The 25,032-nt window shown below is 37.8% G+C and overlaps 2 protein-coding genes across 4 annotated transcripts; both read right to left on the bottom strand.

Moving 5' to 3' along the window:
- Window positions 1-1,625: 1,625 nt before the first annotated feature.
- On the bottom strand, window positions 1,626-17,344 carry calm3a (calmodulin 3a (phosphorylase kinase, delta); the record flags this gene model as incomplete). 3 transcript variants are annotated; one of them, XM_084126692.1, is made up of 6 exons in its annotated part: window positions 1,626-3,175; window positions 4,271-4,406; window positions 6,197-6,303; window positions 7,655-7,798; window positions 10,820-10,850; window positions 17,135-17,344. In XM_084126692.1, the coding sequence occupies 6 exons, from the start codon at window positions 17,135-17,137 to the stop codon at window positions 3,147-3,149; spliced, it is 450 nt and encodes a 149-aa protein (XP_083982818.1). In that variant the 3' UTR covers window positions 1,626-3,146. The 3 variants fall into 3 exon arrangements, with proteins under 3 accessions (XP_083982818.1, XP_083982819.1, XP_083982817.1); XM_084126693.1 differs by having other exon boundaries at window positions 7,655-8,451; window positions 10,278-10,850; window positions 17,135-17,298; XM_084126691.1 differs by lacking the exon at window positions 17,135-17,344 and having other exon boundaries at window positions 10,820-10,856.
- Window positions 17,345-22,084: 4,740 nt separating this feature from the next.
- LOC311090324 (potassium channel subfamily K member 13) lies at window positions 22,085-24,690 on the bottom strand (the record flags this gene model as incomplete). The annotated part of the gene is made up of 3 exons (XM_084125586.1): window positions 22,085-22,893; window positions 24,333-24,548; window positions 24,669-24,690. The coding sequence occupies 3 exons, from the start codon at window positions 24,688-24,690 to the stop codon at window positions 22,085-22,087; spliced, it is 1,047 nt and encodes a 348-aa protein (XP_083981712.1).
- Between the last annotated feature and the right edge of the window lie 342 nt (window positions 24,691-25,032).

Here is a 25,032-nt window from a genome sequence, read left to right as displayed (position 1 = left end):
AGTCGTCATCGCTATTTTTCCATTACGCCCCGGAATGATAGTGAACTAGCTTAGCATTTCTCATTAACTGCAATTTTCTTGCTGAAGTTGCTCAAGTATGTATTATCTGCTAGACACATGCGATTTCACAACTGTATACAGGATACATTTAATGTGTATCTAAAGATAACAATTATGCCATACTTACACAGTGCTGCGTCGTATCTGGAAATAGACCTATACATATCTGTTATACTTGAGGTAAATGAATCTAGGCTGATTAAACATATCCGGCACGTGAAAAGGCCGAGTAACAATTAACTGGCCTATTTTTTTTCACACTCCTAAAGTTTAATACTTATGGTAAAGATTTGAACAAGCATTAAACCCCAAGTATAAGCCATTATAGTGATGTCGTGACTAAGTTTAGCAATCAGGAGGACAAAGGCAGGAAAATTGCAGATCTGATAGGTTTCTTTCATTCTTTACCCTTGTTCTGAATGTTAAATTAAGAGTTAAGGTGGAAGAAACACATATTCCGAATATTTAAGAGTTTTCTTTTTCATTCTGTCAGATTAGTTCAATGTGATTTCTCTTATAAATTCTCAAGTAAATGTTTGTTCACGGAGAGAAATGCTAAATATTGAATAGGAAAAACAACGGCGCCATCTTCTGTCCAGCTTGAATATATCACTCCCTATCACATCTAGTGCAGTGGTTCTAAACTTTTAGACTCCCAAGATTGTCCACAACACTATTCAACACACTCATAGTTTCTGAAAATTAAAAACGTAATCAAAATGATTATGTAAACAATCATGATCAAATTCGAGGATTCCAGAAAATGTAGCTTTATGAAGATTTATGAGTTCCCGCTCATTGTAACCAATGAATTTACATCATGACTTTTCCAGTTGTTTGTGATAAGGTTTTTATAAATATATATATTGCTCACAAAATCTACTCTATACTACTCTATTTATAGCTTGGCTTAAATAGTAGGCTATTCGTTATAAAAATACCCATGGATTGAGTTATACGATTTTACTTTAGTACGTGACTTTTTCAGGGCTAGTAATCCCACTTTTACAATTAAGCTACCTCAGTACTATCAAGGTTTTCCATGGCTGTGGGAATCTCGGTTCTTCTTCTGAATAAATAAATATAATTTCATTAAATACAAATAAAAATCCCACTAATCTAGTGATTCACACCAATATTGCACAAGGCCCCAAATTAAAAAAAAATAAAGATTCAACTGCTTTTGATATGCAAGACTTGTTCCACACTTCATGAAGCAAGCTGTCTAAAACTCATGTATTTAACAATTAAATATTTTAAATTAGCCAAAGTGCAAATGAGGTCCTTTAGAGATGCCCTGATGAACATGGCAGCACTGCCGCAGCACATCATTAAAAAGGCAAGTCACTCGGTGTCGCACATCTTATGCAAACGGGAAAAGGAGATGTGTCTCTATTTAACCCCAGATTATTTACAGCTCCATCCAGCACAATCCTTAGAGTTAAACCCAAATATAGGTCAGATTTGACTGAGACCTCTCGGGTGAGTGAGCGGATTAGCTTGGAGCTAATGACAAAACCTATCAAGTCGCAGTTGCATAATGACAAGAACATCAAACACAGAAGTGTATGCATAAACATATACATTTATTTTTTTTATTGGAAAACACAGATACATATTTCACATATTATCCATACAGATTTCACATGTTGAGTATTCCCCGTCCTGTCGCTCATTTTCTAACCCAGCCAACATGAAACTCTCAAGACGGTCCAGAATAGAGTAAGATATGCTATGTAAAGCTCTTCCACAGGAGTAATATGTTTTGGCAAGAAAAAAAACATGAGACCAATAGCAAGCCCTTCATAGTAACCATAGTCTTAACAATTCAATCGTCTGTCCACACCTCAAAATAACTCTCGTTCGACAGTTTCACCTTTATCCGTCGTCTCGCAAGCAGAGCGCAAATGAAATTTGGAGCACTTGACAACAAGAGGTGTGACAAACCCACGAGAGTAGGAGAAAGCAGCAGCAGCGGGTTCTTCTTCTGTGGCTGAATGTATAATCTACACCAAAGTGCAAATATATATAGATATGTGTGTGTATATTCATAGATTGATAACATACTTAGTTGACTACAAGATCTCTTGCAAGAAAGTTGAGGTTTACGAGTAATATGGCACATTTCAAGACCATGAATCAAACAAAAGTCACAGACCTAACTAGAATAACAATATGCAATGCAAAGTTTACCAGACGTTAATATTGCAGAACGGTACATTTATAAAGCATAATGATTATCTATGTAACTATATTTTTACAGTTATGCTATTTGCGTCATTCTGTCACATTCTGCTGTACATACTTTACATCTCCACGCTCCCACAAAGTTTGAAGTCTTCAGAGACGAAACCCACATTAAAATAAAGGTTTAAACCAGCTGACGATAACCACTGGCAACCAAGTACACTCCTTACAGCCCATAAAGACACTCTTCGAGTCGTACGGCGCCATTAAACCGCAGAGTATGAGTATGACGTCGGGTTTTTACAATATGTATACGTCTTCATAAACATCCAGTTTTCGTTCCGTTCCGAGTCTTTAAAAGGAGAAGGCAATACACAAAAGCATGACTTCACCACAGGGGTCACACGCAAAAAGTTTCCGCTCAGTTTGTATTGAAGGCAGCACTGTGACCCTGGACTAATTACCACAATGTTTTAGCATTATTATAGGTTTTTTTTTAATATATATTATTTATTTACTCTATTTTGGAGCGATGAAAGAACACTCATGAAAGGAGATGTTCTCTGCATTTTAAACGCTGCCGTTCTAGGCATGGACTTCAACTCGTGTGCGACTAAAAGAGACGTTCTGTCCTCAAATTTTTTGTCAGGTCTGGAGACGTTTGCTCCAAAAGGGCTCATGCAGTTATGCTTGGTCCATTCACTTCTGCTGGGACAATTCTGCTAGTATATTTCACAAATTGTTTTTTTTTTTTTTTTTTTTTGGTAAGAGATCACAGAATTTGACATTCTAATACTCTCTGAAGTAAACTTTAGATTTTTTTTCTTTTTAAAGACAGAGTGATCTTAGTAGGACAAGCAATGTAAGAGAGAAAGAGAGATACAGGATAAGACAATCCTTCACTTTGCAGTCATCATCTGGACAAACTCTGTGAAAAGAGACAGAAAGACAGATAATAGTAATTAATGATTCCTGACACTGACTGGATTTTTCTTTCTATTATGAAAGAATGGTTTTAGCAACCTTTGGCCAAACATTTTCTATGTTGCTTTTTTATTTGAAAGTTCATTTTCAAGTTTCTGTAATCACTTGGTTAAAAAAATATATATACACGATTAAAAAATAAATAAAAGTATATATATATATATATATATATATATATATATATATATATATATATATATATATATATATATATATTAAAAAAAAACCTTTTTAAATAAATATATTTAAAAATATTTTTGAAAGAAGTCTCTTCTGCTCACCAAGGCTGCATTTATTTGATCAAAAATACAATAAAAACACTAATATTGTGAAATATTATTACAATTTAAAATAACAGTTTTAAATGTGAACATATTTTAAAATGTTATTTATTCCTATGATGCAAAGCTGAATTTTCAGCATCATTACTCCAGTCTTCAGTGTCACATGATCCTTCAGAAATCATAATATGCTGATTTGCTGCTCAAAAACATTTATGATTATCAATGTTAAAAGCAGATGTGCTGCTTAATATTTTAGTGTATACCTGAAACATTTTTCAGGATTCTTTGATGAATTTTAAAGACATTTAACTTGTTAGAAATGATTTGTCTCTTGCTGAATAAAATTATTAATTTCTTTCAAAAAAAAATTAACTGACCCTAAACCTTTAAATTATAGTGCATATATAATGTAAAAATGCACTAGAAGTTTAATATTTAAGGTTAAGCATTCAAAATAGCAATATTAATAGGAATGCGAGACTTTATCAGGTACAAGTCCTTCCTATTTTTAGAGATATCACCCATGTACTGTTACTGAATTACATTACACCATACCATCACATTCTAGAGGTTATGTGTTGAACGTTCAATGCAGGTGTAAAGACAAAACACTTTCTCTGGAAAGCCAATTAAAAAATGAATTCACACAACAGTGAACAACCTCCATCTAAATAAATGAAGTTTGTGTAAGTGTCATTCTGGTTACACAATAAAACGTTCCTGATTGAATGGGAACATGCGCCACAGCTGCTCACCTTCATAGTTGACTTGACCGTCTCCATCGATATCCGCCTCTCGGATCATCTCGTCCACTTCCTCGTCTGTCAACTTCTCGCCCAGATTGGTCATGACGTGACGGAGCTCGGCTGCACTGATGTAGCCGTTTCCATCCTGAGAAGAGAATATTATGCCTCATCACACATCAGGTGCTTTTGTGGTGTACTATAAGTTAGGGCCGTCACGATTCCTCAATTGAATTAGAGTACTCGATTTAAAAAAACCCTCAGTTGCAACTTACCCATGTAGAGTAACCGGCAAAATACCGTAAGTGGTGCATTCCACGGACGAGAATCCATGAACCGCATTATTACATGTTTTCTAAGGCTGCATGATATATTAAAACCATTTAAAAACCATACTTTAGCATATAAAGTGCATATATGTGACCCTGGATCACAAAACCAGTCATAAGTCGCACGGGTATATTTGTAGCAATAGCCAACAATACATTGTATGGGTCAAAATTATTGATTTTTCTTTTATGCCAGAAATCATTAGGATATTAAGTAAAGATCATGTTCCATGAAGATATTTAGTAAATTTCCTACCGTAAATATATAAAACATTTATTTTTGTGAGTGAATGCAGCACAATCGCGAACATAAATGGACAACTTTAAAGGAGATTTTCTCAATGTTTAGATTTTTTTTGCACCCTCAGATTCCAGATTTTCAAATAGTTGCATCTCGGCCAAATATTGTCCTATCCTAACAAACCATACATCAATGGAAATCTTATTTATTCAGCTTTCAGGTGATGTATAAATCTCAATTTCGAAAAATTGACCCATGTGACTGTTTTTTGTGGTCCAGGATCACATATATATGCGCTTAAATTATTTACATGCGCGTAGGTTACCAGCGTCTCAGGCTACGTCTACATTAATCCAGATACATTTGAAAACTGTATTTTCATTTCAAAACGCTTTCTGTCCACACTAGCTTTTTCAAGAGTTTTCCAAAAGTTTCTCGTCCACACAAAAATGTCGGAAAACGCTAAATTCACCTCACTGCGCATTCCTAAACCCTCATAAAAGCTCACTGAGATGATATGCAGAAGAAGACATAATAAAGTTATCACGCAATTCTTCTGGCAGGATCATTTTATTTAGCGAAATATCTCACCATTCACTGATGCGTCCAGGTCGCGCTCAGTCACCGTATGTTTGGTCTAAAACGCAACTGCTCTCATATTTTGTCGCAGAACAGCAAATCCGAGTACATTTTCATTCAACTTTGCAAGACTGATATGAAGAATGTGCAAAGTAACATATTTTCCCAAACTGTGTGAAAGTGAATAGCACATAATACCGGTATAAACATGAACATCTATCGGCACAATATGCGTCACATGACTAAACATGCATCATCGTTTTCAAGAACCTCCGTTTTCACGGTCCACACTACAACGCGAAAACGCCGTTTTCAAATTAGGGTTGGGCCGATAGATGATGCTATCGTCCATCGCGATGGCTGACAGACATCACGATCTTGAGCCGGCTTTATTTTCGATCAAAGCAAGAGGTGAAGCAATCAAGAGAACCCAAGTGCAACTGAAGCCGTTTGAAGCACGCTCTTATGCCAACGGCCTGAAGCAGCCTGAGCCCACATGGTGAATAATCTAACCCACTGTCTGGAAAACACACCTGCACAGTCCTTACGTAACACTTCATACGCCAGCAGCTTACAGTTTTCCTGGATGATTAGTCGACTTGGCGTTTTTAAGAAAGCCTTGTATGCTTAAGCCTGATGCTGCATAACAAATGGCATGTTCTAGTACTCAAAAGTATCTACCTTGTACATTCATTAAAATTCTTAATGATTACGATTCATGAATCGGTTCAGTGCTTAATCTTGGTTTCAACTTCATGGCAGCTGCTGTTAAAGGTGACATTTCCTCACCTTGTCAAAGACTCTGAAAGCTTCTCGGATTTCCTCTTCACTGTCCGTGTCCTTCATTTTCCTCGCCATCATGGTTAGGAACTCTGGGAAGTCTATAGTTCCGTTGCCTGTGGACAGACAGTACCATGTTGTTGCCATTTACCACAAGAAAAAAAAAAAAAAAAGTGTATGTTCATATCCTTGCACCAGTGCATCTGCTTCAGGCAATACTCTTCAATATCTTTCAAAGTTTCAATACCATGAACTTTGCAAACTTTGGCAAGCTTATGTCGAGATCTTCCAAAGAAGCGCTTGTTCTAGAAGCCTGACAACTTCTAAACTAGGGCTAGAACGGCAAGACGACATAATCGATGACAGTCTACCTCGATCGATTTGGAACATCGGCAATTCCTCAAAGGGGAAGCACTTAGGGAAGCACTTGTGTGCATGTCTGAAAGTGACATTAAACGCAGCCTTGTACTCACAGGGCCATCCTCGCCAATGCTACTCTTCCCTCATGAGAAAAACAGCTAAAGCCCCGTTTCACACCGCCAGCGACACGCAGCGACAAAGTGACACGATCCCATTCATTTCAATGGAGGGTTGGCGACTTCCGGCGACACGAGCGACAGTGACCTGTCGACAGTCTCAGTGAGTTTGATTCATACATTGATAGTTTGTGTATTGTAATTTTATGATGCCAGTTTAGCACTGCAGTTCATTTTACAGTTTCCCCTGCATTAAGTTAAATAGTAGGGACAAGAAAATTTATTATTTGTCAAATTCAAATGACGTTTTGGTAATTTATGACAGTATGAGTGAGATTAATTTGTTGATTGGTCGATCGTTAATCTAGTTAATGATTTAATTCACTGAACACTGCTGTGGTAATATTAATAACACTTTCCATCAGTGTAATATTACTTTTAATTATTTTATTTTAGAATGATATCTTAGTTTTATATATCACTTGTGATTGAATTTTCTATAGATATGGTCAGACATGCAGTCTACCAATAACATTAGAGCGACAGCACTACGAATGCCCACAAGCGACTCACAGTAGAGTCTAGCAACATGCAGCGACTAAGTCGCTGGCGGTGTGAACGGGGCTTAACACCTGCTTGATCTAGGACAGGGGTGTCCAATCCTGCTCCTGGAGGTCCAACATCCTGCAGAGTTTAGCTCCAACACACTGGCCTGGAAGTTTCTAATAATAATAATCCAGAAGACCTTGTTTAGCAGGTTCAGGTGAGTTTGATTAGGATTGGAGCTGAACTCTGCAGGATCGTGGCCCTCCAGGAGCAGGATTGGACACCCTTGATCTGGGAGGGTATTGCATTGTAAATTGATGTCGATGAAAAGCATCTGCTACATAAGAAGCCATATAACTTTAATGGACTAACATAAGGCACTTATCGTATCAAACAGAAAGAACAGCGGGACTGTGGAACGTTACAAAAGTGTTCCTGGTCTTACCATCAGCATCAACCTCGTTGATCATATCCTGGAGCTCAGCCTCAGTGGGGTTCTGACCCAATGAGCGCATGACTGTGCCCAACTCTTTGGTGGTAATGGTGCCATCGCCATCTTTGTCGAAGAGTGAGAACGCCTCCTTGAACTCTGTTTTGAATGACATACATGGTAAGTACAGTACATGTACACTGCAATGACAAAGGAGCTTTATTTTTGAAGTCTAACCCTCTTTGCACACTTTGGCAAGTAGGTCATCTTGGCACTCCTTGCATAAAGAAAATTTTGCATTCTACCAACAGTATACTGCAAAGAGTGAAAGTAGCATGGTCAAGGGTCAATCAGAACATAATTTACCACTTATCCTCAGTTACAGCTTTAAAGCCGCAAATTACACACTATTAAACATATGAACATTAGAGGAGTGCAGAGTCTATTCTGTGCAACCACTGTAAGGTCAGCATCCCACTAGACCAGTGGCTTCGAAGGACAGGATATTTCTGGTACTTCTGCTGTTTTTAACCTTTTTTATTATTAACAAAAACTACACAAACCAATATACTAAAATGATTAAATAAAATTATTCCAGAAGTTTCAAGAACTGCATGTTCTTTTATGACTAGTAAATTTACATGATTTTCCCAGTTGTTTCGGGAGACGTTTTTATTTTTTTCCTCGCAAATAGCAACTTCTCAGCAATTTATACCCAACATATTTCAGAGCTTGACAACTTATAACTTATGAAAATTATACATATTAATTACAGAAATTCTCATGACTTAAGATCTTAGTCATTTCCATGACTCAGGCATGTGATTGGCTAAGGACAAAAAAGCAGGAAAATATACTGAGCCCCCCCCCCCCCCCCCCCGCCCCCGCCGATCAAACCGATAAAAACATCCAACTTTTTATGACACATGACAACAACTTATTTGAATTTAAAAAATAAAATATATATTTTTAAAAAATTTTACACCAAACTTAAACTGCTTAATGTGCAATATCCAACTTATGTCATGAGTATGACACATAACAACATAACAAAAAAAATGCAATATTGTGATATATTATTACAATTTAAAATAATTGGTTTTCCATTTATTAGCCTATACTTTAAATTATCATTTATTTCTGTGATGCAAAGCTGAATTTTCAGGATCATTACTGCAGTCCTTTAGAAATCATTCTAATATGATGATTCATTATCAAAGTTGGAAACAGTTCTGCTGCTTAATATTTTTTAATAACCTGTGATACTTTTAGGATACTTTGATGAATAAAAAGTAATAAAATAAAAATAAAAAAGAATAAGAATTAAAAAAAAATATAGAAATATTTTGTAACAATATAGACTACTGGTCAGTAATTTGGGTTCAGTAATTTTTTTCTTTCTTTTTTTGAAATAAATCAATACTTTTATTCAGCAAGGATGTGTTAAATTGATAAAAAAGTGATAGTAAAGAAGATTTATATTATTAGAAAATATTTTTTTTATTTTGAATAAATGCAGTTCTTTTTAACCTTTTATTCATCAAATATATTAGGCAGCAGAACTGTTTCCAACACTCATAATAAATCAGAATATTAGAATGATTTCTAAAGGATCATGTGATAGACCGGATGTCACATGCTGAAGACTGATGAGAGTAATGATCCTGAAAATTCAGCTTTGCTTCACAGAAATAAATTATAATTTAAAGTATAATAAATTGAAAACCAATTGTTTTAAATTGTAATAATATATCACAATATTAAAAAAAAAAAAAAAAAAATCTATTTTTGATCAAATAAATGCAGGCTTGATGAGCAGAAGAAACTTCTTTCAAAAACATTAAAAATAGTAATGTTTCCAAACTTTTGGCCTGTACTGTATTCCCCCCAAAACTGCACAACTGTAGGGTAAAACATTAATAAAAAAGTGATAATAAAAAATGCGTCTTAAAACTGACATGATTGTAACAAAATCACACAGTCTGGAGAACTCAGAACAACTGCTAACAATAAGTTTAAGGTAAAAATAACTGCCATGAAATTATAGTATCTTACTCCTATGCAATTAGATAAACTGTTCATTCACTACATCACTTTACCTCTGTCTTTATCCCCTTTTATCCTCTTCTCTTCTTTTTGGCACTGTATCTATCGCAGACTATAATGCTCATTTATAATGTGTCACGTAAATTCGGCCATCCGTCACAATCAGGAAACTTTCACCGCGTCTAGAACTGGCGCGAGCTGCCGGCCCGTTTCTACGAGCCTGTGTGTTAAGCGCCCTCAAAAAAAAAGCTATGCTGTCTATATGGATGCGGCGTCGCGCACGCTACACAACAAATTACCAACAACTGATCGCGCGCGCGCTCTGTTTCTGACGCACTTCAAGCACTCGCTGGGCGGGGAAAGATTGCATCTCTCTGCCATCTGTAACCATGTTGACGTGCCGCCCGGTGTGGCCGCGATTCGCGGCGATTGTGGTTCCGTCCCGGGTTACCATGGTGACGGCTGTGAGATTACCCCCCCCCATTTTTTTTTTTTTTTTTTTTACAGATCTGCATGATTCACGTAGGTCACATTTTCAGGTCGGAAAATCCGGAATTCCGGATTAATCCGGAAAAATCACATCCCTGATGACTTTTTTCAGGTCTAGAAATTGTGCTTTTAAAATTCCCTCACATATCCAGGTTTTCCAAGTCCGTGGGAACCCTGGTTTGAAATAATAAAATTACGTTGCAAAGGGAATTAATTGAAATAACAAACAGAATGTCAGTTTATATCTTTTTAGCCAATTTATATCGTTTAGCTTATTTAATATTTGCTTTGTCTTTTTTAAAATCATTTTAAGCCATCTTGCGACCCGGCTCCCTGATCAGCACTGGACGTTTGTTCAGCTGATATTACTTGAAAATGAATCTCAAGAATAATCAAGGGCAGTGAATTAGTCTGTCAACCCTCTTCCATTCTTAATCAAGTTGCTTGGAGTAGGCTAGTGGGACACCGTCTTAACATGTTCTTCAGGTCAGAGTTATATTTATAATCCCATTTATCAGCACAATCTTTTGCAATATAAGCTTCTATAGGCACGTGACTTGTCTTCTGCTATCTTGTGCGTACTGATGAAGACAGCATTAGTGGCCTTAGTGACCATTTTGAAGATGACTGTCAGAGTTCACTCACCAGCAATCTGTTCCTCGGTCAGCTGATCTGCCTGCATTAGAAAAGAGAGGAAGAGAAAGTCAATCAGCTCAGTATCACATCACTACAAGACAAGCTCCAGTTTTGCAGTGCACACACACCTCCGACTAAATGAGTATAATGAAGGACGTGCATAAAAATACTCTTTTAAAAATATCCACGGAAGTTATAATTAGACAGTGCCACTTAGGGGGTCATGAATGCGACACACTTAAAATGATTCCGCTTCTCTCTGACACGGAGTTCATTATTCAATTATTAAAGACGAGAGGATTCATCTGTGCACGTGCTTCACTCGCCGTGATTCAGCTGTGACTTTTGTGAGACGTGCCATCAGAGGAACATGCTGGCTTGTATTCAAAGACGGGTGATTCATAAAGCTTGGAGCTTAAAATGGACAGGGTGTAAAATGATCTATGAGAATACAGCGGACACGGGTCTGACTCATCCACATATGAGGCATTGACTTTAGCTTTAATACATTTGGCTTACCATTTGTGAGATGAGAAAACAGCTGATATAAATGGTTAACCCAATAACAGGCGCACACAAGCTCTAATCAAATTTTGTACTGTAAAAGGGGAAGAGGAACTAGACTTTTCTGAACACGATGAGTATGAGCTTCCTATGCAAAGCTCAACATGCCGTTGTCAAATTGTTAGTGGAAATGGTGCTTTATAGTTCTCAAATAGGCATAGGGGTTATGTCCTGGATCTATTAAGCATTTATAAAAAATAAAAAATAAAATGACTTTAACACACCTCTTCAATGATGAGCATGTTTTAATTTCTGTGTTTATCAATCTTGATTTCTCACAAATTGTGTGCTTTTTCTAGGCGAGTGAGGGTGAACTGCGAGTCTTTCATTAAATAACATAACATTTTGGTTTGTTTTTCACCAAACCCTATCGAATACACCCAAGTACACTTGGAATATATGAAATGTCTTGCATGGGATCATTCTGTGATACTTCTGCATCTTTTTTAAAAGCTTGATGCTGGTGGCATTGCCACTATATGAATGAGCGCGAGATTTTTAAATCTCTCCTTTTGCGGTCCGAAAAGGAACGAAGGGAATACTGCATTGGAACGACACTAGGGTGGGGTGAGTAAATAATGAAATGATGAGAGAAAAGTTGCTGTGTGGTGAGGGAGTGGCATAGGTTAGTTCACAACGAGCGAGAAAGGTTGACATGTTAAACATGCAGCCCGTCTCAGACCTCAGGTGGACATGTCCTCCAGGACCAGCTACACGATTGGTTAAATGCCTAGTTTGGATGCAGGTGGGCTGCCGTCTCTGTTGCTGCCGGCTAACATATTCTGCGCAACGCTTCTCAGGCCTGTTACCGCATTTCAATGACTGCAGCAATTACTGTGGATTAAGTGGAGCATGATGGGACAAATGTTTGTCATGCAACAAGAGTCCTCTCCGAGTTGCTTTCCAATTTGATGAGCAAGAGCGTGTGTGTGTGTGTACAAGGGGTGGACTTATTTTGGGGCCCTAAGCAATTCCAGGCAACACACCAACTACGCACAAGTTATTTTACCTTTGTAACCCTTATTTTGCTCTCCTCTTTCTCACAACACTCAACCATTTTTCTACAATTGTAAATTAAACCTATGCCAAATCTTAATGTAATGTAATCTGTAAATGTTGTATTTTCTCAATGTGAAACAGAATAATGAAAAACGAATTCACAAATGAATAGGGGTGTGACGAGATTAAAACGCGACGAGATTTCTCGTCGAGGTGAAAATTTGTCTCGTGAGTTGTTGTGATGTCAGCGTGATGGAGAAATTAGTATTGAAGATGCCCCTGCCACTTTTAAATCATTTGTGTGGCAACATTTTGGTTTTCCTGCGGAAATAATAAACGGCGAAAGAGTGACAGACAAGACGAACACAATATGTAAACATTGTAACAAAACAATGCCGTACACCGCGGCTAACACGAGCACTATGCAAAAACACACACAGAACCACCACAGCTCTCTACTAAAACTAGCTGCACCTGTGATGAAAACATTAAAAGGGCAAACAACTCTAAATGCCTTTGCATCTCTTCCACCGTCAAGTGCAAGAGCCACGGCAATAACGAGAGACATCTGCGTTTTCATTGCAGCTGATATGAGGCCATTTTCTGTGGTGGAAAATCTGGGATTTCGGCGACTCCTCCGCACACACACACTCCGCGCACACGTCCCTCGCTCACTCACTCACTCGCGCGTGCTCACTCGCGCGCACACACACACACGCACACTGTTGCTCACACTCTCACTCACTCGCGCACACTCACTCTCGCTCACATACTCAACCCGTCGTGGAGGACCGTTAAAAAATTAAACATGCTAGTCTTTCTGTCGTGATGTCCTGAAGCGTCGCAGACGCGTAGGTTGTCGCCCACTATGACACACTAGGCTATACGAAATGAAACGATCGAATCTTGCGTCCCGACGCCCGCTGTCCTTTACGAATCTCCACTAAACGGATCGTGCCAAAATCGCACTAAAATCGTGTAATCTGAACCAGGCAGGTAATAAACATTTGACCTATCACACAAAGAACCTATTAAAGCACTAAGACATGGGAACAGTATAGCTAACATTCACATATCACAAGTCATATCGACATCGCAATATTAAACAATGTTATCGCACATCGCAGCTTTTCCTCATATCGTGCAGCCCTGCCCAAAGGTCTCAACTGCTGCCAGAAATCGTCGACATGCTTATATTCTTGAAAAAGAACATGACCATAATCTTAGTCTGTTCTGTGTAGTTAATTTATCTCTTTTTCATGCTTGAAGAAAAAAATTGTTTCTGTTTGAACTTGTAGTTTTGAGAGAGCAGTACTTTGATTATGGATACACTTACTGTTTGCATTTAAAGTGTTATTTCTGTTATTTATATATTTATTTTATTTATACTGTTTTATTTATTTTTTTATGTTCGATTTGTGGAAAGGAGTTAGATTTCTCATGTGAAATCGTACAGGGGAGAAGCCAGACGGTAGAGTTTATAGCAAAACATTTTGCAGTGTTTGCATGTCCTTTACTGCATAGAATTCATTAAAATAGAAGTAAAATAACATTCATTACAAGTTGATTTCAAAATGCACCTAAATTGTTTTGCATTTTGTGATTTTCAGTTGAATAAAAGACTATTTTCCATTCATATATTTCATCGAGGATTTCTTAAAAATTGTGTAAAAATCTCGTCTTGTCTCATTCTCGTGAACCCAATCTCGTGTCTCGTCTCGTCTCGTGGAGTAAGCGTCTCGTCACACCCCTACAAATGAACAATTAACACAATGCTTAATGCCAAATATTTTTTCTACCGGCCCGATTGGGCCAGTGGCTTAAATTTTTGCTTGCCCTGCCAAAATTTTCACTGGCACCCCACAAAAAATAGTAATAAATATGTAAATAAATATCTAAATGAAAGGTTATGACACCAAATTTTAGATACCACTGACATTTCTCAATTCTACATTCCAATTTTGATTCCAAAGCAAAAACAACTGGCCTAACTAATATAAATCTCAAATATTATTAGAGATAAGTAAACAGGCATTAATAAAATAAGAACAAATAATAGCCATAGCATTAATAAATACAAAGGAACAAATGAAATAATCAGTACTCTTCAGGATTTGCAGTTAGGTCTAACAGTAACAGCAGTGAATGTTGTGATTTCACCGAGTAGAATATGTGCCTAAATCAACATCCTTGTTGATCCTGGAACAACATTCCAATCAACCAATCAGATTTGAAGGGCGGGTTTACAGTTAGTTTCAAGGCTTAGGTGCTTCTTCACAATTCTTACTCACCTGTCATTTTCCTTTGATTTTAGGGATAGGTAACGGTTATAGGTAGGGTTAGGTTTAGTGGTGGAATAGAGTTAGGATTATGTTTTTCTACAGGAATGTTGATCCAGGAACATGTCTTGGCAAAATCACGGCGACCATCTAACAGTAGTTTTCAGGTATAGAAATTGAATAAAGTAATTAAATGTAAAATAAAACTGCACTGTATATTATATTTAGCAAAGTTATTCTGATGCAGAAGGCACAGAAAATTATAAACTCTTTAAGAGTTTCAAAGTCGTCATCTGATTGGTTTAATTATACAGGATTTCCGTGGGACAAACACAACACGCAGGCAGTGTTAATGAATGACAACCCTGCTTTCTAACCAAAACACCTGTCAGACACAGAGCTAGTCTCGCGTAGCCAGACCTTCAGATTGACGAGGAGAAGGTCTGAACTCCATAGCAGATTTCATTGGACAAAGACCACCTATTTTAAAGAGTATATGCCGTAAACTTCACATACTTTAAAAAATCCAATGTTTAGTTGATCCTGATAAGCGTTATTGTCACAGCTGTAAATTATACAATGGCATTCTTCTTCCATTAGGGGATTTGGCGTCATTGAAGGTGATGATACACAGGGCAACTTTTTGAGCAATGTTGCTGGGCAATCTTGCCGAGTGATTGTTCCTTGGGCACTTTCCCATTGAAAATGGGCAATAAATTTATATCTGGATAATTTAGATCGGTCGTGGGCCCTGTGTTTCATCTGGTTACCCGTTGACGGCAACATTGCTCAAAAAGTTGCCCTGTGTATCATCACCTTAAGGCTTTGTTTCCAGGCGTTTCGTTAAAGAACGCGACACACACACACACACTTCTCCCGGAAATCCTGTAGAATTAAATCAGATGACGACTTTAAAACTCCTTATGCTAACTAGCCCAAAGCGATTTTCTCCAGTGAGGGGGTGGGTTAGATCGGCAAGTTTATTTGCCGAATTTTTGTGGCGGGGTCAGAGCAGCAAATTTGTATGTCAATGGGCAACAATTTTTCAACCTGTGGCTACAATTAAAAAAATTCCCAGGGAAATCCACGCATATGCAGTACCAATGGAATGGTCCTAATTTGCGAAGATGTAGGCCTAATACTAACGTTAAAACTTTAATGATGACATCCTGAATGTACAAATTTTTATATATATATATATATATATATATATATATATATATATATATATAAATAATGATATATTATTTATAGGCTTCTGGATATTTGTTTGGGCCCCCTGATTCCCTGGGGCCCCCAAGCGGATGCTTAGCTCACTTATTAGTTAAGTACGCCATTGGTCTGCACTGCAGATTTAGTGTCAGCGTGTTGCTGCACCAGCTATGATTTGGTTCAATGCAGGGGGAAAGGGGGAGGGGGACAACCAGGATCCTTCACTGCAGTTCAGCCTGCTGCAATATGCAACCTCACTGTTCACTCCATTCATATTTATGCCTTGCACAGCTATGATCATTTGGGGCTGCAAGATGCTAAACTGCAGTTTTTTTGGCCAACCAGTGTGCAACAGCTACCCTACATGTTGCAACTTTGGCCCATGCAAATGCAACAGCCAAACAGCCTAGTATCCGCAGGACGTTTGCAAACTTAGTGAACGTGCATGCAATGCAAATATATGGAGGCAAAACAAGCTAAGCTATGATTCAGATTCTTCCAGAAATGAGGAACTTGAGCGCATATGCTTTTGCTGATGGTTATTTTTACACCACCACGCCCACACTTATCCTTCTGTTAAGGCAATGAGCTCAGCCCATGTAAAATTAGCAGCCAGTCACTGTTCACACACACCGAGGTGAGCAGAAGCACTGCGTGAATTCAACACGCATGATGCTTTACATACTAAACTCGCAATAGTAATGCATCTAACATACACTAAACAGCTGTCAATGCTGTGGACAGACACCGTGCATGCTGTGCATTTCATTTCACATTATGCATTCGCAACAGCTAGAGTCTAATGTGACAAAAACAGCAAGTTTGTGTTAAAGAATATGCAAGAAACCTAATACAGAAACTGGTGCGCATGTGATTGACAGACTTCAGCTGGCGCGAGAGAGAGCAGCAGCGGGAACGCGCTAAAACGCAACGGAACTAATTTATTCATTTATCCCTTTGCAAAATCTCTTTTGGCCTAAATCATATTGATTGGTATATGGTTTTCTTATAATATAGATCACACATGTTGATGTGCATCTGTTGGGTAGCGCTAACTGGCTAATTAGCAGTTTGTTTAAATAAAATAAAAAACATTTAAGTATAGCTAAACATTCAGTAAAGCTTAAACACTCTTAATACATTTTATATTGGTAAAGACAAAGCGAAATTATTAGTAAAACCATAATTAGCTGTCAAACTCTGACAGGATGCTAAAGTGGCTAAACCGTTAGCAGGGAAAAAACCGACATAAACGTCGGGCTGAACTCACCATCGTTAAGCAATGTCCGTCCGGTAAATGTGTGTAAAATCAAATGCAGAGAGCTGGTTGTGTTTTATATGTTGGCGTATAAACGCAGGACCTGTTCCTGTGAGTGAGCGAGTGACTGACCCACCGCGGGATAGAGGTGTAGTAATGCGCTGCCGCTGCGCTCTGGCCTGATTCACACTGTATCCCTCCGCGTAAGCTCATCTTATTACTGCACACATCACTATGGCAAGCCGTTTAGACTTCTTTTTTTTTTCATTCCCAGGATATGAATGTGATATCAACCATTACATTTTCACTAGTTAAAATGGTAATTCTTGATATCAGGAATTAGATTTCTAGCCTACTACTAACAATGGCAATTTTTGATATCAGGAATTACTTTCCACTGGTAAAAATGTTAACTCTTGATATCAACAAATGAATTTGAATGGCAGCCTAAGGTAAGGTGATCATATCACCTTACAGATATCAAGAATTGATTTCTTACAAATTGAAATTCCAATTTCACATATCAGAAATTCAATTCTATTAAAAAAACACACCAAAAAAACATAGTTTTTTGATATCAATAATTACGTGGTTACTTCGGCAAATGTCTGTTCTTAATATCAATAATTAAATTGCTATTAGTAAAAATGTAAATTTTTGATATCAATAATTCGATTTTCACTAGTGACAATGTTAATTTCTGATATCATGAATGTGATTGTTACTAGTAAGAAAGCCATTTTAAATATCTGAAATTACTCTGCTAATTATTGATATCAGGCATAAATTTCACATAATAATCAGAAATAACAAATGGAAATGTAATGAAACGATTTGATTTCGCCCTGCAGCTCAGGCTGGAAACCTGTACATTCTTCTATTCTGCTTCCTTTACAAATTTGCGGGGACCAATCACAAACTGGCTTATCCACCTGGCGCGCTATTGGCGGGTTTAATCCAATCCAATTCCTTTTAACCTATCGACGATGCTCAATGGCTTCTTTAGTTTAGCAAACAAATCGCTGGAGTGGGTGTAAATACCACTTACTTTCATGTTTTTTTTTTTGCACAACCTGCAAAAATCGCTTGATGCCATCGCTGCTTCTGCAAACCGCTGATCAATGCTACAAACCGACACATTTGTTGACACGTTTCCTGCCGGGAGTTTTGCCATAGACAGTATATAAACTGGACACAGTGACCCCATTGGATTCAACGGAGACAAGTGAAGTCAATTAGAAGCACTCACTTCCTGATGGCTGAGCGTACTGCGCAGACTCAAACTGAGCTTGACGACGTAGATGTGACGTGAGCAACCCGTCTGTCTTCTAGTAGCTGTGCCAAGAGAAATCTGAATCATTCCCTTCCGAAACTTGCAGAGACGGAGAGTGTGAGTAGGAGGTGTCCATGAGCTAGGAGCAGGAGAAACTTTTGCTAAGTATTCTGATTAATTACTTTGTCATTTTGCCTCCACGTCCCCCCGATTGCCCTCAAGCTTCTCCTCCTGTCCATACGGTAATCTCTCTACTGTGCGACAGAGAGTCGCATGGTTATGACGCAATCGTTAGCCTATTTTTACAAAAACTGCATCTACGGGGCCATAATGTAAGATACAAGGTAATGGAGCCATTTATACATTTTCGTGTTTCTTTAGAAATAAATAATGGACAAATGTAGTCTTTAAATGCCGCAGATGTAAAGTTATTCGCTGTCAAAGTGACGCCAAAATGAATGGGAGTCAATGGAATGCTAACAGTAGGTGGGGGTCTGCTAATCAATGGCGGCGCCCGGGGAAGCTTCAATATTTTATGAAACCCTGCCCCCCTGAGTTTTGCTGCAAAGTACGTCACCCGGATCGTTGGTCTGATTGGTTGAAGGACTATCCAATTGCTTACAAAGTCATTTGAACATATGCCCGTTGATTACGCCTCTTGTGCAGTAGAAAATACAGAGCAGACTCCCCAGACTCATGTTCAATCTTAAAAGATTGAGCTTGGTCTGGTGATAGCCAGACTAATTTTAAAGGGCACCTATTATGCAAAATTCACTTTTACATGGTGTTTGAACATAAAGGTGTGTTAGCAGTGTGTGTGCACAACCACCCTATAATGATGAAAATCCACCCAGTGCTTTTTTTAAAATCCCCATAAATCATAAGCACTGTCTCAGAACAAGTTGAGAGTTTATGAATAAGACTTTAATGCGCACTTCTTATACAGTGTTTATTCAGCTCTTACGGAGATCTTCTGGAGTAAAACTAACACTTCATCTTTTGTGTGATATACAATTAAGTTAATTGAACTCATCAGTATATGTTCAGCCATCATTCGGACAGGGTCTGCTACAGCAGGCTTGTATTAATAGAGGATAAAAGCAGATGACAAATGTGTTATAACCGTAATTAAACTAAACTATACCTGTATACCTGTATACCTCCATACAGCGTATATTCTCTGGCTCTGTAGGCATTATTGTCCGACTCCGGGTCGAAATGAACACCGCTACTGAGAGTTTCTGTTTTAATATTATCATTATCATCGCAGCATCAGCTCATTTGCATTTAAAGGGATACACACTAAAATGGCATGTTTTTCTGAGCCCCAAAAAGTGACAATTTAAACATGCTGTAAAAAATGATATGTTGGGTTTTGAGCTAAAACTTCACATACACACTCTGAGGACATCAGAGACTTATTTTACATCTTGTGAAAAGGGGCATAATAGGTGCCCTTTAACTAGTGAAAATTTAATTGTTGATATCAATAACTCATATCTTGAGAATGAATAAAAGTAAAAACGGCTTGCCACACGTCACAGGCTATGAGTGTGAGGATGAATCGCCAATGCAATGCCACCCACAGACAGATACATTTTCATTGTATCTGATTGTAGTTGAAGAATTGTAGTGAGATGAAAAGTCTAAAAGTTATGACTTAAAAAGCCATAATTATGACAAATAGCCATTAAAATCATGACATAGGCTACTTTCTCATAATTTTTCATTTAATCTCATAATCATGACTTAAAATGTCATAATTTCATTTATTATATTATAATTTTGACATTTTAATTCACACGAATTATATAAACACTGGCAGAGTTAATTTAGCACTGGGAGTTTTGTTGTGAACTTGTAATCGATTTACTTTTTCTAAAATACAAAATTCTGCCATGAAACTAGATGGCACAGTCTGATAAGTCCTTAACACTATCTGCTTGCAATCACATCATTCTCTGTAGGGCACAGCTGATTGGTTCCTGCTTTATCAGTAGCCAATGAGCTCGCTGCTCAACCTTCAAATACTTGGTCAGCATTTACTGTAGCAGTTTGCAGCAGTTTCAGAAACCCTCCACCTTCCCCAGCTCCACCTGTATAGATCTGCTACAGGTAATTCATGTATGCCATATTGTACAGCAGCAGCATCTTACTTGCTCACAGCAGTGTGTCGTGGTGTGTGTATTGGCAGTAGCAAGTCTCATATTTGCTCTGCAGCAGCAGAAATAACCAACACAAGCAGCAGTGTAGCAGATCAACTCTGCCTAGACCAAACATATCAACATTGTTATATCCATTACCATGTCGAACACTCAGAGAGTTGTCATGACAGAACTGAAATTACATGCAATCTTATTATTTGCAATTGCAATCCAATAACTGGACATAATTATATTCAATCCACAAATAAGTTTATGTTAACTCAGGTTCATTAAACAATGTTGACTTTTTATTTTAATAATGTAGCTATTAGTAAATGTTAAAATTAACATTAACTGAGATAAATGCTTTACAAGTTCATTGTCATTTCATGTTAACAAATGCATGTAGTTAACTAATGTTAACTAGCAGAACCTTATACTGTAAAGTTCTAGGGGCCGTTTACAAGACACCATTTTCAACTAAAAACAGAAAACTTTTTATGTAATTTGGTCGTTCATTTACACAACAACAGCATTTTGGCGGCATGAAAACGCAAACTTTTGAAAATGGGTTTCAAAGTGCAAGTTTTTGAAAATGATACCATTATAATCTCTGTGTAAACTACAAAACTGCAAATTCGAGAAAACGGTGACATCACGAGGATGCATATTACGTGTTCAAGCGTGCAGCCATCTTTAGAATTTTGTGTTTGAATTTCTGTTTTTGCGGTAGCTTCGTATATTTCTATGGCATCGCTTTCGAAGAGTAATTAGCTCGTGAAGTGGATTTACTTATCATGAGCATTGCAATGTTTGATGTAGACTGGGAAGATTTTAAAACGAGTGGTTAATTCATAAATAAGTAAGATCTTACCTTCATGCTGTGGAAATACAAACCGGAAGACAGAACATAACTAACAGCACTTAAAAGGGGCGGGGCTACATAAGGTCTACAAGTGCACAGTGTTTCTTTACAAAGTGACATCGCCACCTACTGGTCTGGCAGCAGAATATAGTGGTTTTAATAGTTTTCGCAGATCCGAGTGACCCGGGATTAATTAGACAACGTTGTCGTCTGTACGCAAAAAAACGCGAAGGAAAAACTTCTTCGTTTTAGTACATCGTTGCCGTGTAAATGTGCCCTAAGTATTGCTATTTTACTAATCACTAATCATGTGACGATTCCCGTCACAATTTTGGAGATTTTATTTAGTTCAGAATGTCTTTTCATGTACCGTGAAATCATATTTTTACTGTAAAAGTACACATATAAAATATAAAATATAGAGGTTTACCCTAAATTTAAAGGTAATTTACACATTACTTACAAGTACAATTAAATTCATTACCCTGTTAAATGAAAATCACATTTTCACATAGTAATGAAAAAACATTTACAGGTTTTTACTGTATTTCTCCATTCCTTTTACTTTAATTACCAGTATTTTTTTGCATTTTCTCTTGCTGCTGCTGATTTGACAGTGTTCTCATATCCTGACGGTGACCGTTCTTGCTGACAGCACTGAAAACGTCCTTCTCTGCATCTTACTTTGGCAGTTTTTCCGAATCTCTGATTTCGTGTTCAACGGTTGGGCAGCTGTTCGCTGTGTCCAGGCTCTGGCACACAGTTTCTACTGCAGTGCTGGCACACTTACACTTGCTCTTGGAAGGGTGAGAGGCCTTGACCACTTGACAGATGCCGGGATGGTTGCTTGTGTTCTGGATCTGCTGATCAGCCGGTTCTTTGACTTTCAGACAAGCGACGGAGCAGCAGCCCTGAGACCGACAGCAATGCAGACTGAACAGCTTAGACAAAACCCAGTTCAACATCTGCTTGATGATGATGGCGGTGACGCTGAAAAGAGAGTAAGTGCAGCTCACACCAAGGATGATCATTAAAGAGTTGGCTATCTGGTAGACCCATCGTGCTTCATAATGGGCCTTCTGTCCGCTCACCATGTCCCCGAAACCCATGGTGCTGAAAGCCACAAAGCAGAAGTACATAGACTCTGGGTAGCTCCAATCCTCCATAGTTGAGTACAGGGCAGATGCTCCGCAGTTCACCAGAAGTGTAACTGTTGCCAAAATGAGGGTTACATAGTAAACTGAAGGTTTCCAGTCCTCCTGACCGTCTCCATTTTCTGGTTGTGTGTTTAAATGTGGGACCATGTGTTTTTTACTCAGCTTTGTCCTTTGTTTTTGCTTTCGACATCTGCGTGTGAGGAATGTAATCAGCGTTATCATGCGTTCCAGAAAGAGGTTGAAGAATAGGATGGTGGTTGCGCAGCCTATCAGCCCATAGAAGATCAGAAAGATTTTTCCATTGAGGGTAGCGGGTGCTGCCATCCCAAAACCTGATATGGACACAGAAGTGTATACATACTTTTATTTCTGCCATATAAAGATACTATGAGTAGAAATGCTAAGAGTAGAATGGATATATGCTGTTCCTGAATTCAATCTAAAAAGCAGAATGATAGCCTATAAACAATTAATTTTGACATAGTGGAATTACAAGAAAGTGAAATTATAGTTCTACCACAACAAAAACAAGATTTTCGTCATTGACAGACAACACTTTACATTGGACATTGGACATTTTAAGATTTGCTTACGTGAATCCATGATTACAAAGCTATTATTATCTGAGCCCTGGGGATTTGAATCAGGAAATTGACTTTCCTGCTATTTCACCACTGAAAGATAAGCTCAGAGGCTGATAAAACTAGATTGTTGAAGATGGTTATCACATGTAAACAGCCATTCCACCTTGAAGTGTGTGAACATGCTGTTTCTTCCAAAGCTAATTACTACATGGAGTCTGTAAAGTGGGAGAAATATTAGCTTCTTCAAATACAGGGACAGATGTGTGGAGTAAAAAGGTTATTCAGGTTAGACTTTATGTCAATAAAGATAATTATGTTAGTGGCTAAATACCAAATTCACACAGATGTTTTAATTACAACTTGTACTATTATGTTTTATAATTCCAGTAATTAGAATTTCAATTAGATGACATGGAAAGTTAATGTATGTAATTTTATACAGTAGATTTGCTTTGGCTGTTTTCCATTTGTTTCTCTCTCTCAAAGCCTAGTGGGGATGCACAATTAACACTTTGTTAAGCTGGGGTGACAAGCTTTTTACATCTCTAAGGGTGTTTTAATACAAGACTTGTTGACAGTTCTGATCATTTTGTGTGAAAGCACCCCTGGTTTTGTCTCCAGTCTGAGCAAGTGTGAATATTAAAGAGTATTAGCATGGCATGCAGTGGGCTGGTATGTCAGTGATCTTTGTCCGGGTTTAACTCATTAAAATTAAGATTAAACGTACTTCAGTTTTTCAAGTGTTCTGCTCAACTTGAAAGTAGCTAGTTGGCTGGTTGGTAGTTCACTGAAATGATTTAAGGATGAATTATTTAACCGAATCATCCAAACTAACAAACAGGACATTCTATGATGGAAAATTCAGTGTTTATATGTCAATAAAAGCCTAAATTCAATATCGTGTCTCTTCAGATAATTTGGAATAAACCACTCAAATCATATGGATTAGTTTTACAATCTCTTTATGAACTTTTTGAAGCATCAAATAAATTTTCACTTGCATAGCTGTCTATCGAGGGACAGAAATTGCTCAGATTTCATACGGGTTTGGTATAAGACATGAGGGGAAGTAAATGATGACAGAATTCTCATTTCTGGGTGAACTAACCCTTTAAGAAAGAAAGCAAAAAATAAATAAATAAATATATATATATATATATAGTCATGATTCACTCGAGCAGACATACCAATAGTGCTGACTACAGTTGCCACAAAGTAAAAAGCTCCTGAGAAATCCCACCGGGGTGTTCGTGGTTCCATTTGAATCCCAGCGGCAATGGCCCCTTCATATTGTCCCAGGAGCTCACGCAAGTCCTCCAGAGGAACCTGGTGATCCTGAACAAATTCAGCCAGCTGTCTGTTCCATTTGCAATGTGCCTCCAGTTCTGAAGGTCTCTCGAGGGCTGAGAAGACAGCAGCCCCAAACAAGGTGTAGAAAAAAATCACAAACCATAACAGGAATATTCGGACGAAGTCTAAGTTGATATGAGACCAAATGCAGCCACAGTCTTTCCTGCTCCTACCAGAATGATCTGACTGAACCATTAATATCGAGAAATAAAATGTAAAAAGATGACAAAACCAGCAGGTCTTCAATTGCATTATACCTCCAGAGAACAATCCAAACTATTCAATTCAAATGTAATGTTTATTACCTCAGATTCTTATTCAGATTCAGAAGCTGCTGCAGAAAATGCTGTGCTGAGTAGAGCAAAGGTAAACATGATCATCCTTGCCATCTCTCCGCTTATGTACTTCATATATTGTGCTTTATTGCCCTGCCTTTATTATTGTCACACATGGTAGTGTAGACTATGTATACAGATCTGGGCAAGAGGTTTGAGGTCTCATACTTTGCAAGAGGTTACACATGAATCTTCATCACTG

Source organism: Abramis brama, assembly GCF_963993115.1.
Source record: "Abramis brama genome assembly, chromosome: 10".
Lineage (NCBI taxonomy): Eukaryota > Metazoa > Chordata > Actinopteri > Cypriniformes > Leuciscidae > Abramis > Abramis brama.
Note: the sequence above shows the minus strand (reverse complement) of the source record. Positions and strands in the feature narration are given on the sequence as shown.